Below are 15,001 nucleotides of genomic sequence, written 5' to 3'. Positions count from 1 at the left end.
CTGGCGTCTGTCGTAATTGTAAGACGGTCGGGCTCCCTGAACAGTGATCCCCTGGCTACCGCTGGCGAGAACCACCAACGAAGGGATCTTAGGGTTTGGACAGGAAGCCTTACCTGTTGGTTGGATGAGCTGACGCCCAACTTCTGGAAGGGGAGTAGGAACCACTGAAGGCTTCGTAAATGGAGCCTGGCCCAGGGGACTATGGCTATGCAAGAGACCATCTTCCCCAGGAGCTGGGAAAGCAGGGCCAGTGAGACAGTGTGGTCTCTGTACACCCAGCGGGCTAGGTCCCCGATGCTGTCCAGACGTTCCTGGGATATATAGACCATGCAATTTACGGTGTCTATGATGGCTCCCAGGTGGAGGAGTCGGGTCGAGGGAACCGTCTGGCTCTTCTGGAAGTTCACCGAGAACCCGTGCTGTTGAAGGACCTGGATCGCTAACTTCAGGTCCAACTGGACTGCCCGGAGGACGATTGAATAAGGATGTCGTCCAGGTAGCACTGGACGCGTAGTGGTACCTTCCGCAAATGTGCGGCCAGCACAGCCAGGATCTTGGTGAACACCCTGGAAGCAGATGAAAGACCGAATGGGAGGGCCCTGTACTGGACGTGACGTCCCATATAGCAGAACCTGAGGAACCGCCGGTGGTTGGGAAGGATGGGGATGTGGAGATATGCTTCTGTGAGGTCTATAGACGTCAGGAAGTCTCCTTTTCTGACGCTTCCTAAGATGGACTGGAGCGTTTGAATCTTGAATCTTTTGTATGCAATGTGGTAATTCAGACCCTTGAGGTCTAGAATTTCCCTCCATCCCCCCGAGGCTTTGGGGACCACGAAGAGGATGGAATAGAATCCTCTGATCCGGCGGCATCAGTTCTATGGCCTGTATGTCCAGAAGATGACAAATGGCCTCTTACATAAGACCCCGTTTGATTGAGTCCCGAGACAGGGGACAGGAGATGAAATGGCCCGGAGGGCTGGACACAAATTCGAGGGACAGGCCGAATTGAATGGTTTGTAAGGCCGAGGCATCTATGGTGGTGAGTTTCCATTGATGGAAGAAAAGGAATAGTCTGCCGCCTATGGGAGGAATGGTCCAAGAGTCACTTGGACCTCCTGAAGGGACGACCTCCCCTTCAAAATGGCCGTCTGCTTTAATTTTGTTGTCTGGGCCTAAAGCCTGATCTGTCATATGGGCGGTCCTGTCTGGGCGTGAAGGGGCGGGAAGGTTGGACGGCTCCCGAACCTGATGCTGGCCGAAAGGGCTGCCTCCGGCCATAAGGAGTGGCGCGTCTGTCGGATCTTTTGTTGAGATGGGCCATGACCTTCCACTTGTCCTTATTCTCCACTAAATATGGGTTCAGGGCCTCCCCAAATAGATGGCCTCCTTGGTAGGGAGCCGTTGCTAGACGCCATTTGGACTTGGCATCGGCCTGCCAGTGTTTGAGCCATAGCATCCATCTTGCCGTGACATTGGCTGCTATGGATCTGGAAGCAAAGTTGGCTGACTGCAAGGTTGGGTCCGACGCATATTCCGTCACTGCAACCAGTTTGCTTAAATCTTGATGGGTCCGTATGTCCTTTGGGGGGAGCCTGGCCTGGAGCTGGCGAAGCCATAGGAGGGAAGTCCTGACGAAAAAGGAAGCGCATGTGGCCGTTTTAATCGCCCACGCGGTCGCTTGATGTGTCTTGTGGAAGGTCAGGTCCCATTTCTTATCCTCTGACTTAAGTGCCTCAGCCATGTCCCCAGAGACCACGGACGAGGACACAAGAGGAGTCCAGGCTTTGTCTACCTTTGGTACTTCAAGAGCATCAGATAGATCTGGTGAAGTACTAAACAATTTTTTATCCGTTCCTCCCATGGAAGGGAAGGAAGCCGGTGAAGCCCATTGTTTCCTAATGCCGTTCAGGAAAATCGAAGGGCAAGGGACATGGTGTTGGGCCGCCACAGTCACGAAGAACACCGGGTTCGGGTTCGAATCGGACAGAGCTTGCGGCTGAGGGAACTGATCGAACCCTATATTGGCCGTGGTGGTGGCCTTGCGTAGCAAGGGAAGAAAAAGGGCCGGGTTGAAGAGGCCTCCAGGTGGAGAAGGGTCCGGGGGGAGGTCCTCCTCCTCCAACCAAGAGAAGTCCAGCTGATCATATTCAGTAGGAGACTAGACACCACTATGTGAGGAATGGGTGGGAGAAGGGGGGTCATGATATGCTAAGGGCCCTGTTGGAGGAACAAAGTGTGGGACTTTGAAGATTGGACACTAGATGGAATAATAAAGAACTAAAAATTACAATTAAAGGAGAAGAAGATATAATTTTGACTTACAAATACAGAACGGAACAAAATATTTTACTACTAGATATGCTGAAGGATATTTTTGAACATTTGACAAAGAATTAATTTTAAGTGTGTCTAACTCTACAGACAGCCTGTGCTTAAAAGAAGTTATGGAAGAGGAACATGGATAAGTAACGGGCACAGAGCTTCACTTTGAGTCAGACAACAGCAAGATGGAGGTGAGGTACTGGTATAGGCTGGTACTATTAAAGATGAGCATGTTGAAGTTTTCGGGTTGAAGATGGACTCAAAATCAACTCCCAAGCCTACTGCCAGTTTTTAGAAGACACTTTCTTCAAGCCATGGTATAGGAAAAAGTCTGCATCTTTCAAGAAGACTATGATTTTTATGCAGGACAATGCTCAATCGTATGCATCGAAGTACTCCACTGCATGACTAGCCAGTAAAGGCCTCAAAGATAAATGAATAATGACATGGCCCCCTTCCTCAACTGACCTAAACCTTATTGAGAACGTCTTAAACGGGAGATTTACGGTGAAGAAAAATAGTATACCCCTCTCAATAGTGTCTGGGAGGCTGTGGTTGCTGCTGCACAAAACATTTATTGTTAATACATCAAGAAAAATTCCATTAATGGAAGGCTTATGTATGACTCTTATTGAAAAGAAGGGTGGCTATATTGGTCACTGATTTTGTTTGTTGAGATGTTCATTTGTACATTTTGAGTTCTTTATTTATTATACATGCAAATAAATTAAATGGGCAAATTTTCATTTTTCATTTAGTTGTATAATAATTCTGCCCAATTATCGTGCACACATATTCTCCTAAGAAAGCCAAAACCTCACTTTTACTTTCTTAAATATTCGGGTTTGAGGTTTATTAATATTTTGGACTGTTCAATAAGAAAATTAATCCTTCAAAATACAACTTGCTTAATAATTGTGCATGCAGTGTACGTATGTGTATTACTATATTCTTATTTTTTCATGGTTTTTATTTTTTTATATTTTTTTCTTTTCTCTTCTATTTTTTCTTTTCATTTTTTTATTTTTTTAAAGTTTTTTAATAACAACCTCATTACAAGCTACATTTCAGTTGTCTGATCTCCATGCTATAAAATACCCATAGTCAATACAAGTATTTTTCAGAATGCTGAGTTCAATTCACTGAATTCTGAAAAATAATGTTGGATGGTTGAATTTGGAAGTTGAAGTCCAAGAAAGGTGGTTGCCACAGGAGGATTGAAAATTGATGGTTCTAATTCAATAAAAATATGTTAAATTAAATGTCATGTTAGTGAATATAAACATGGCTCACTGTAAGATGAAATGTGTAATGATTTATTAATGTGCTATATAGCAGGGCTTTTCAACCAGTGGTATGTGCTATATAGCAGGGCTTTTTCAACCATTGGCACCTGGCAGTTGGTATGCAACCATCCAAGAAAAGTGGTAGCGGGGGAGGGGAATGAGCTGAACCGGTGGCAGCACCACACAAGCCTGAGCGAGAGATGGCTGGAGCTGCACGGCTCTCAGAGCTCAGCGGAAGTGCCAGGATCAGTGCCGCTTTCCAGTTGATCGGCGCTTCTTCGGGACTGTCAGGGCTCAGTGGAAGTGCCAGGATCAGCGCCAGGCTCCAGCTGGAGCTCGGCATTGATCCTGGTGCTTCTGCTGAGCCCTGAAGAAGCATCAATCAGCTGGAAAGCAGCACTGATCCTGGTGCTTCTGCTGAGCCCAGAAGAAGCGCCGATCAGCTGGAATGTTGCAGCATCTCCAGGGTCTTGTGATTTACATTCAGATGCTTGGCAACTGATTCATATTTATGATGGTCACAGCGTCCCAGGGTCATGTGAAGTGACCAAAACCTGCTGCAACCACCCAGCAGACGGGGAATAAAAACCAAACATCCCCCACCCCACCCCCACTGCCAATCTCCAACAGAAATGCTCACAACAATGAAAACCTCGGACAGGAGGAAGAGCGCTGCCGGGTGGGCAGGCAGGTGTCTTGCTCGGCTGTGGCTTGGGGGGCACTTTTTTCAGTGCCACTGTAACTTTGAACAGTCACTAAGCGAACTGTTGTAAGTCGAGGACTACCTGTACTTTATCACTTTTTTCCTTTTTGGGGGGGTCATCAAGTTTTTGACACTTTGCTAGGCGACTAGTGATACTTGGATGTTGTCATATCCTAAAAGTGGTACAATGAGTGAAAAGGTTGAAAAGCCCTGCTTATATAGGATGCATCTCGGTGGAATGCTAATGCTTATAAATAAAGAATAGATTTTTTTTAAAAAAAATAAGTCCAATCATGTAAGCCATATGGATCCCACACACACACACACACACCAATGATAATGATGACAATATGCATTCAAATATGTGTGTCAGTATTGAATATTCTCTCTGATGTTGGGGAGAAAATAAAAACTCTGTATCAAAGTAATCAGATTAATAGAAATGTATGGAAAGAGAATTCTCTTTGTTTGTGTTTTATTCACACCTAAACAACATGATCACAATACATATGTGAAAGTGTAAACTTGAATACTGTGGATTTTACAATGTATCACAATTATGGGAACACCTGTATTCAATATTCCATAGCTTTCGTAACAGATTTCAGTGCAGCTGGGAATGCAACTTTTTAATATAAGGATAAAACCAGTATAAGAGACAGAAAGCTGTATATATGAGGGCAATTCTCGCCACATGAAATAAAGCTGTCCCATATCATCCTCTGGGTGTTTCCCTTTAATTTTCAGAAAGAGATTTTAGAAATTATCAAGATGGTACTCTATGCTGGGAAAACTAGGAAAATCAATTTCTTAAAGATAATTCCACAGTATTTGCAATGAAATTGAAATATTTATACCATGCACAGTTGTGCCACTGATTAACAATACAATTAAAGTCCTTTCAGAAGTGATGCATAATTTTTATAAGTAAGCAAAAGCATTTGTGTTAATTGAAAAGGCTCGCTAAGGCCTAACATTTCTTCTACTATAATAATATAGTGTATATCATGATTGTATTCTAAACCTTCTGAACTAAAACTTTGTTTGCTCTTAACTGTGGATATTTAAATATTTTAATCATTTTGTTACTAATTATACCCCAATTTTTCATGAGCCTTTCTAGAATTTGTCTTAGATCAGGGGTGTCAAACTCAATTTCATTGAGGGCCGCATCAGCATTGCGATTGCCCTCGGGGGGCTGGGTGGGTGTGGCCAGGGTGGGTGCAGCCTACTGGGTGGGCGTGGATGGAGTAGGTGTGGCCTACTGGGTGGGCATGGACAGCTCTACATCGTTCGTGTCAAGGGTGACTGTGGGGGTCTGGGCAGGAGTGGGACAGATCTGAGGGTCTCTGGCAGAAGGTGGTGGGACCGGGGCAAGTGCCAAGGCATGGTCCATTTCTTCATTCCTCACAAAGGGTGACACCTCCCCAGCATGCACCCAGGGGGCGGGGCTGACACAGCAGGGGCTGGTTCCTCGCTGTTTCTAGACGGCCTTGTGGAGCTAAGACTGAATGTGTTTCAGCATAGATGGCCACCACAAAATTGTACATTGGCTCCCAGCCGGCCTGGGCCAGGGCCAAGGCAACAGGGGCCGTTCCCTTGCTGTTTCCAGGATGGCTTCGTGGGCCATATGAAACCACTTCGTGGGCCGTATCCAGCCCCCGGGCCTTGTGTTTGACATGTCTGTCTTAGATCATAACTTTGCTAAGATATATCCACAGACTACTTCAAGTAGTGACTAAAGCAACCTTTCATTATAGAGGGAGTTTTGTAGTATTTAAGTTTTTTGGAGATAAAACTCCTTCTCCTGTTGAATTTGTTTGCATGAATAGAGGTCTGCCAAATCATCTGAGAAGCACCTATTAGAAGTAGGTTAGCCTCCTCTTCTTACACTGGCAATATTTATTGTGACAGGAAAAGAACTACTATAGTTAATACAGTAGTTATAAAACAGGCCAAAGAAGTATGTGGTCCTAAATCTATATTTCTAATAGATAATACAATTTGCTTTTGCTTTCTATTATAAAGAATACCCTACTCTAAAATGTTATCACTGCCTTTTTCTTCTTATTACTGTGTTCCATGGCTATGTTCATGAACATGGATATTTTCTGTCAGATCACATATTAAAGCACTATGATTTTTTTGCACTTTTACAATTCTACAGCTATATACTTACATTATGAATTGTCTAACATTTAAATAATATATATATTATTGTATATAAAGCACTAATTGTACTTTTATACTGATCTGCACATCTAAGCTAATCTTAAGACAACCTTGCAATTAAGGAACTATTTCAGCAACTGGAGCTTCTTTCCTTGAGTGAATGCTTTCAGTTTTTCTACTTCTCTCCTGTTCACACGACTTAGGTAAATTTGTAATTTTCACAACATCATACTTCCTTTACACTAAACTTCAAAACATATGGGTAGTTGCTCTACATAATGACAGTTTAGCAAAAGACAGAAATGGGAGTCTTGTGCCATTTTTAAAGCGCTCTCATTCCCTCAGCTGTCATAGATAATTATAAATAATTTTTAATTTATTTTTATTCAATAACCATTGTAGAATATTAAGTATATGGAAGACTAAAAAGAAGACAAACCTACGCTAATTCAAAGCAATAAAGGAGAATTCAATTTAGAATTCTAGTAGTGATAACTGTTAATATCTTATAAGCCATTAGCATACTCTGTACCTTACAAAATAAACAAAAACAAACAAAACATCTGACCTAAAGCAACTCTTTCCTTTGCCTTCTGTTAGAAAGCATATGTTGTAGCTGCAATAGAAATTTTATCCTTCTCTAATTATTAAAGCATGCAAGGCTAATTTTCACAGTCCTACACTATGTCCATCTGTGTCCTGTTTTAATGTAGAACGCAATACTATTTCCAGAATCATTTCACCTAAACTGAAACTATAGTATTGACTAATGCTATTTTTTATTCTTTTTCTACTGCATTTGTCCATTAATGTATGTCAGAAGAGGGATCACTGTATTTTAGGTTCGTTATTCTAAACCGATGACTGCATTTCCCAACTTCCAAAAATCATCATCTAACAAGTAAAGAAGACTGCCCCACAGATTCCCAGACTGGGTGACAATATATAACTGAGTGTAACTGTCCAGTGTAAGTACAGGATATTTTGTCATTTGAATTTGCCCCACCCAATCAGGAAGAGGTGTATCTGCTGCCAACATCTGATTTTCTTCCCACCAATGATGGTTCAAAAACAAGACCAAAAGAAGGAAAATGTTTTCTCCCTTCCACTGATGGAGAAATAAAAATGTACCTTGCATCAAGATCCGACAATAAATCTGGAGAGAGACTTAAGGCTTTGGAGGCAATGATTAGTTTACAATCCCTCAACACACATATTGCAACTACAGTTGTGGGCTTAAAATAACAATTAGGATATCTTAATAATTCCAAAGAAAACAAGTGTATGGCTTTAAAAAAAGGGCTAGGTTTCAAAAGAGGAAGAATGAACAGAGAATAATGGATAGGCCCATCTAAGATGGTAATTAGGCTTTAAAAAAATACTGCCAGGCAAGGCTTAATTTGATTATATAGAAAAGAAATCTGACTTCTAGTACCACTCTCATCTAGTTATTCACAGCACCTAAAAATGGGGGAGAGAAAGCAGCTATTTTCTTCCTCTACCTTACAATACTTTACCCCACAACTTGAGAAGGTTTCAAGTTTTTTCTTTTCCTTAACTTACTGGAGCCTGGAAGAATTGGTAAAAGATCAAGATTATGGGAACCAATTAAAGGGAACCAATAGAAGTTTATTTTGTCATAACTTCTTGTTACAATATGAATCTCTAGTTTTAGCTGCAATTTACAAAGTTATCAACATAAAGATAGTTCCTTTAATCTACTAAATATCACAATTATTATTTTGTATTACTTCCATGAATGAAGGCAAATGGATCCTGTATTATCTTTTCCCATAATGTCTACCAGACTTCATTCTTCAATGTGACATCCCAATTAACATCCCCATGAAGAAATGTGTTCCATGGTCAGACCGATATATCAACTGGAACAGATGCTGAAATATGCATTTCATAGAACGCTGTTCATAACTCCAAATCCATACCTAGATACTCATACATATATTATAAACACATACACTAACAATCCATCTCCTAGATAAAATACATTGTGTACATGTAATGCAATAGAAACATGCATAAAAATATAGGTGCGTTTTTTAATTAAACAGTTGCTCCTCAAATAGAAATGCCAGTGTGCAGTTTTGGTTAGAAAATTAAGACTTTGAAGAATTCACTAATCTTAGTTACAACTAAGCAAATTATTTTGAAAAATTATATAAATTTATGATCATCCTACATAATAATGAATTTGCAATATAATAGATTGCTTGCTACCGTGGCAATCTGGCTAGAAAAGAAAACCTTAGAAAATTAAAATTCAGGTCACATAAATTCTTTGATTTGATATATAGTTGAATTTCACTCTCACCTTTCACTTGTTCAGAACACAGCTCCTTGGCTTTGTCTTTCATTATTTTTGGAATCAAAATATCCTTTTCTACATGTCTGAGCTTTGGCTCCCCTGCAAGAAAAAAATATACATAATATTTCCAACCTTAAATAAAAGTCACAGCAGGATTAAAAAAATAAGATGCAACATGTGAAGTCCAAAATTCTGAACAAGGAATAAATATAATTTCTATTTTAAACTAGTTTTAATTTATCATGACTTTGATTTAGCAATTCAGAAGTTTCACTGAGTTTTTACTACTCACTATATTTTTAAATAATATATCCAAGAAGGCTACTGGCTAGGATAATCCCATTTTATCTTCACACAATTCCTGGTTTCACTATATCTAACCAGCAAGCAATATCTGAACTCTGATCTTGCCAGTGAAATTCTACTACAATACATTAATCAGTGTATCACTTAGATTCATGACTATTAACAAACAATAGGGTTTTCAGAACTATAGCTGAATAAATGTTATAGTAAAATGATGATATAAAAATAACTATTTTAATATATTAAAGTACAAAGCAAAGCATTACTCAGGCTGTTTCCATTATTTTAGCTAATATGATACAGGCAGAAAAATGTCTTATAACATCTGAAGCTATTACTGAAGGGAAGGATGGAAAAAATTAAATAAGCCACAACTCTCTTTTAGTTTCCAAACCTATAGTGCAGGAGACCAGAAAAACTTCTTTTGGCGACCACTAGTTGTATCTTTGGCTGCTTCAAAGTCTAGGAATTGAAGTTCCTTACTTATGGAAGACATCACTTGATGAAAGCAGTCTTAAAGGCTCTCTCATATCAGATCAAAATGTCAACATCAGTTGAGCATTGAATTGATGAAAGACAGATTATTCCTGACTTAGAGTAACTTTCCAAAGAGAAATCTATCACATTACCTGCTATCTGTTTCTTTAATTGAAGACCATAGCAACAGGAAGACTTTAAAGCTATCTCCAACATGTAAGCATTTGCTCAACTTTAGAGCTGATGACTGCCTCTTTCAAACAAACACAATATAATGCAAATCGCAGTTTATGAGTCACTGGGAGAAATGAAAAGATAAACTATGTAAAACATTATTTCTATATCTTTATTATAAAAAAAATCAACTGATCATATAAGAATGAGGCGGGAAGTGATAAATTTGGATCAGTGCCTACAGAATTTCAAGTCAGACTCATTTTAAACTATTTTATAAGAAATGTATATTATAGCATTCTTTAGGGAAAAAAATCTGTTGTATGATTTTCAGCCCAATGCATTTTTCATCTAGATTGATATTAGGCTGCATTTGAATAAAATAGGAATTTTGACTCACTTCTGAAAATTGAAAAAAAAAGTCTTCACTTGCTTTGGAACATTTTAAAAAGATGGAAAAGTTATCACAGTGAGATAAAAGTAGGCTACTTTTATCTCACTGTGATAACTTTTCCATCTTTTTAAAATGTTCCAAAGCAAGTGAAGACTTTTTTTTTTCAATTTTCAGAAGTGAGCTCAGGAATTCTGGGAGTTGAAGTCCATGAGTCATAAAAGAGCCAAGGTTGCCTACCCTGGCCTAGAGAGAGAAATGGTCAGACTGCCTCTTGTGGTCTGACTGGTAGTGATTTCTCTCTACCAAACTACCGGGTTTTAAATCTTCCTTGCTCTGTCTGGATGAAACCGAACAGAATTAGATGTGACACTGGAAGAAGTGCCTCTGCCCTGTATCAATGGAGCTGGAATGATTCCCCTGTTGCAACTGTGGGGATAATATGCAAACTATTAAATATATTGTGCAAGACTGCCCACAATGTACGTTTTCTGGTTCCTTAGAAGATCTGCATGAAGCAACACCAGAGGCGATTGCCTGGATAGCTGAACTGGACATTCAGTTATAATGCCACTGCTGTACCTCTGTAGAGGTTTTGTATACAATTATGTGGATTGTGTATATATGCTTATTAATCTTTATCTTGTTGTCATCATATACTAAATGAATAATAAAGTGATATAATATAACAGAATAACAGAATAATAGAATTGGAAGGTCTTCTAGTCCAACCTGCTGCTCAAGGAGCCCATATACTTATATGAAATTAATGATAATTCCCCTTTCTTTTCCACTAACATTTTCTTTTAATTGGGTATTACACCTTACTATAAACAGGCTATTGAAGTTTCTATAGTACAATATTCAAAACAAATATCAGCTGTATTAACTAAGATCCATTTTAGAGAAGTATCAGTAGATCAAGTGAAAATTCCTAAGAAGGGTTTTTTGGGGGGAAAAGGGTCAATCAATTCCAACTTCGCGAGTTGATTGATTGACCTTTCCCCCCCCAAAAAAACTTTTTTTGTTTCCCTGCATGCGGCAGGTAAGGAAAGAAATGCAGTTCCTGGGGGTAGTTCCTGGGGGAGTGAGGATTTTTTTCCTTACCTGACTCCCAGCCCCGTGCCATTTCTCCTTCACGATCCGCTGCATGCAGATAAAAAAAAGGTTTTTTTGGGGGGGGAAAGGTCAATCAATCAATTCCAACTTCGCGATTCGCAAGAAGTTGGAATTGATTGATTGACCTTTTTTCCCCAAAAAACCTTTTCTTTCCCTGCACGCAGTGGCGGATTGCCAGGAGAAACGGCACAGGGCTGAGAGTCAGGTAAGGAAAGAAATGCAATTCCTGGGGGGAGCGAGGGCATCTGGGTGGTGGTGTGCCAAGCTCTCCGGCTCCACAGGAAGGGGCAGCTGGCATGGGTGCTAAAAGCAGGATGCTTGCCTACTTCACCACCCTCCCTCCCCGAGCCTCCGATGCTCACCTGCCGCTTTGGTGGCTCTGTAAGCAAAGCTGCGAAGTTCTCTTCTCTCACAGAGAAGAGAATGGGCAGGTGAGGGGGGAACCTGCCCCACTTGTTCTATGGCCGCTTTCGGCTGAGCCACGTTGCGCTCACCAATGGTACGGCCATGAGGCCTGGCGGATTCCCATTTGACCCACCAGGCCTACTGTATGTTAACTTTAACCCCCACTGGCCCCTAACCCTAACAGGAGATGGGAAGCCCTAGGGAAAAAATGAAAAAACTTGGGTGGGGCAAAAAAAGATTTTTCCCATTTGTTTCCAAAGCAGTTTGCAAACAAATGGGAAAAACTGTTTTTTTCCCCACCCAAGTTTTCCCATTTTTTTACCCAGGGCTTCCCACTTCCCGTTAGGGTTGGGGGGCAGTGGGGATTAGAGTTAATGTATAGTAGGTCTGGCAGCGGCATTGGGTGCGACGTACGAGGCGGCAAACGGCCGCATTGCGCCAAAACTAGCCGTTTGCCGCCTCCTGCCCAATGCCGCTGCCATGATGCTGTGGAACAAGCCGGGCGGCAGTAAGGAACCGGTATAACGGCACATGGGTCAGAAAGGGGGGCGATCATTGGGCGCAACTCAAGAGGCAGCAAACAGCCACGGCAAACCGGCCGTTTCCCACCTTGCGCGTCGTGCCTATTGCCGTCACCATGAGACTGCGAAACAAACCGGGCAGTGGGCCCCTCTCCCATCAGCTTCACCTAGTCAAAGAGGCAGGCCGTCCATGCAGAACTTAAGTAGAGCTTACTTTCGGGGGGAGGACTTATATTAGGCCCACTCCCTGAAAATCAGCTGGGGCTTACTTTTGGGGCAGGTTTACTTTCAGGGAAACATGGTGGTAGGCTGTTTTACCTTAGTCAAACATCAGATCCAAATAATTTTGTTTAGCAGTTTCAATGCTTTATTAGTCTTGCATTTATCTGATTAATAATTATGAAACCAAGGTGAATTACTATATACAATTGCTTGGGAGTGAGTTTACTAAATTAGGTAAGATTTCCAAATGCAAGAAGATAACAGGACACAAGTTTATTTCATTTTCTAGCTTAAAATTCTTCAGAAAATTGCATATATTTCTATTATCCTTAACTTTTAAATTTTGAGATTTTATTACTTTACATTTGCATCAATTTAAATTAAGAGAGAGAGTAAGGATGACACTACCAGAAGAAAAAAATTCAAAGCTTTAACTTCTCACTATGCTATCATCACCTTGAAGTCAATTTTCACCTTTTTCACTGGCTGAATCTGTTATCTTACATTTTGCTTTGGGGCTCATGTGTTCTTGCAATATAGCAGTACTGGATTATGAGAATTCTGACAAGCATGTTTGCTAAAAAAAAAAGTCACAATGCTTATATTCTTGAAGGTAGAAAATCAGATTCTGAAATAATTCTATGGTGAATGGTGAAATAAATATAAAATATGTATAGAGATTGAGAGCAACTATACAAGCAAATCAGTGGCACGGGTTCAATAACACAAATATAAAAGTGAATATGAACAATCAAAAGAAAAATAAATACATCAACCATTAATTCTTACTTTGGCCAATACAGTACTTTCAACAAGAAATGAGAGATCAGTCAAACCTTTGAAACTAAAGGAAACTACAATAACTAGAATGCAGGGACACAAGTGAAATTCTGGAGATCACAGCTAGCAAGAAAAGAATTAAAGTTCCTTGCATGCTGCAACTTTGAGGTAAATTCTCCTTGTGTTCAGTATTAGTTAAAAAGCATTACATACACTCCATGTAAAGTAATAGGTCAACTGGCTTCCAATCACAGAGATGATAAGTTAATTTTCTGCATATTATTCTAATTGAAGCTGTGTAGGAAAATATCACTTAGTGCATCTGAATTTAAACTAAATCTATCAAAATCTCTAGGATTTAAATAAGCTTAATTTAGTTTAATAACAATCATACTTATATCAAATGTTTCAGATTAAATACTTTTGTTCAGAACTTGAGCTTCTCAAATATGCCTTATACATAACTATATTACTTCATTCCCCTTCCTCAACTTTCCAAGATGCTATACAAACATCAAATATGGTACCTCTTATCATAATCCTTAGCCATTTCAAAGGTAATGTATGCATCTCTGAGCATATACATGAATGTAATTATGGAAATGCAAAATTCCACAATTACAGAACAAACACACGATTAGGATATAGGTGATTCCCCAAGACAGTTATCTTTAAAAGATGCTGGATTATATCTGTCATAATCTTATTCACTGGGAATACTTGTTTAACTTAAAAAAACTAGAAGGTTCCAAGTTAGAAAAGAGGGACCTGGACTTCATAGCTGTTTTAATATATACCATCAGAAGAGGAACTTCCAAAAGAACATCTTTCCATTATTTTAACTCAACAAAAATAAGGTGGGAGGGTTAGAGAGACTTAGAAGCAAAATTAGTATTAGTAATAAGTGATCTATAATTATATTTCTCATTATTAAATTTTACAAAACTATTTTCCTACGAGTCAATTGAAGAATTCAGTATAATATATAACTACAATTAATGCAGCATGTATATAAAATATTTTGTAGTCAAAGGATTGCAATCCTGGAATGTCCTAATCCAGTGGTGGAGAACCTGTGGCACATGTGCCAGAGGTGGCACTCGGAGCCCTTTCTGTGGGGGGGGGGTGGAGTGGGGGGGCAGTTTTTAGGCACTCGGTCTCAAAAAGGTTCACCCTCACTGTCCTAATCTAAGCTCTGAATTGACTATTCTGCTTGTTCCAGAAGTGGTTCAATCTCAAAACAGCTACTACACTTTATTTCAAGATCAAAATAGTCATTCCAAAGTCAGACCATTTCTGGTAGCCATGAAATGTTTTGACCATGAAATACTTTGTACACTTCTATAGTATTAACTATACAGACCAGTTGAGAAGTAATATAACATGCTAATCAAGCAAAATGGAAAAAAATACTATTTAAATAAATCATAAGTTCCTGAAGTAGCAAAGAAACATGGGGAGGGAGGGAGAAGCTGAATACCCTCAACTTTTGAGGCTCTTATTCAGATGAGTAAGCAAATTACAGGAAATGCTCAGATTGCTGAATTCGCTAACATTTTCAAAATATTTTTTTTCTATATGTAAGAGGCACATATAAAAGAGTGCCCCACAAGTGACAATGCTCCTTAACAGAACGTGGTATCAAGCACTCGACAAAAATGGAAGTATTTTTATAGAGAAAGTGAAAATATGAGACAGAACCTTTATATCTGCCACTGTTGCAGTAGGGAAAATCAACATAATCATGTGAGTTAATGAAACATGCTTCTGGAATCAGCATGGGAAAAAGAGAGATGAA

General features: G+C 39.8%; 1 protein-coding gene across 3 annotated transcripts in view; it reads right to left on the bottom strand.

Moving 5' to 3' along the window:
- Positions 1 to 15,001, bottom strand: part of CMC1 (C-X9-C motif containing 1) — a 61,630-nt gene that overhangs the window by 41,297 nt on the left and 5,332 nt on the right. For all 3 annotated transcript variants that reach the window (XM_015811710.1, XM_015811709.1, XM_015811711.1), the window contains exon 2: positions 8,815 to 8,907. In XM_015811710.1, the coding sequence (XP_015667196.1) occupies positions 8,815 to 8,907 (93 nt within the window). The remainder of the gene's footprint in view (positions 1 to 8,814; positions 8,908 to 15,001) is intronic.

This window comes from Protobothrops mucrosquamatus, unplaced genomic scaffold, assembly GCF_001527695.2.
Source record: "Protobothrops mucrosquamatus isolate PMUCROS unplaced genomic scaffold, P.Mucros_1.0 scaffold47, whole genome shotgun sequence".
Classification (NCBI taxonomy): domain Eukaryota; kingdom Metazoa; phylum Chordata; class Lepidosauria; order Squamata; family Viperidae; genus Protobothrops; species Protobothrops mucrosquamatus.
Note: the sequence above shows the minus strand (reverse complement) of the source record. Positions and strands in the feature narration are given on the sequence as shown.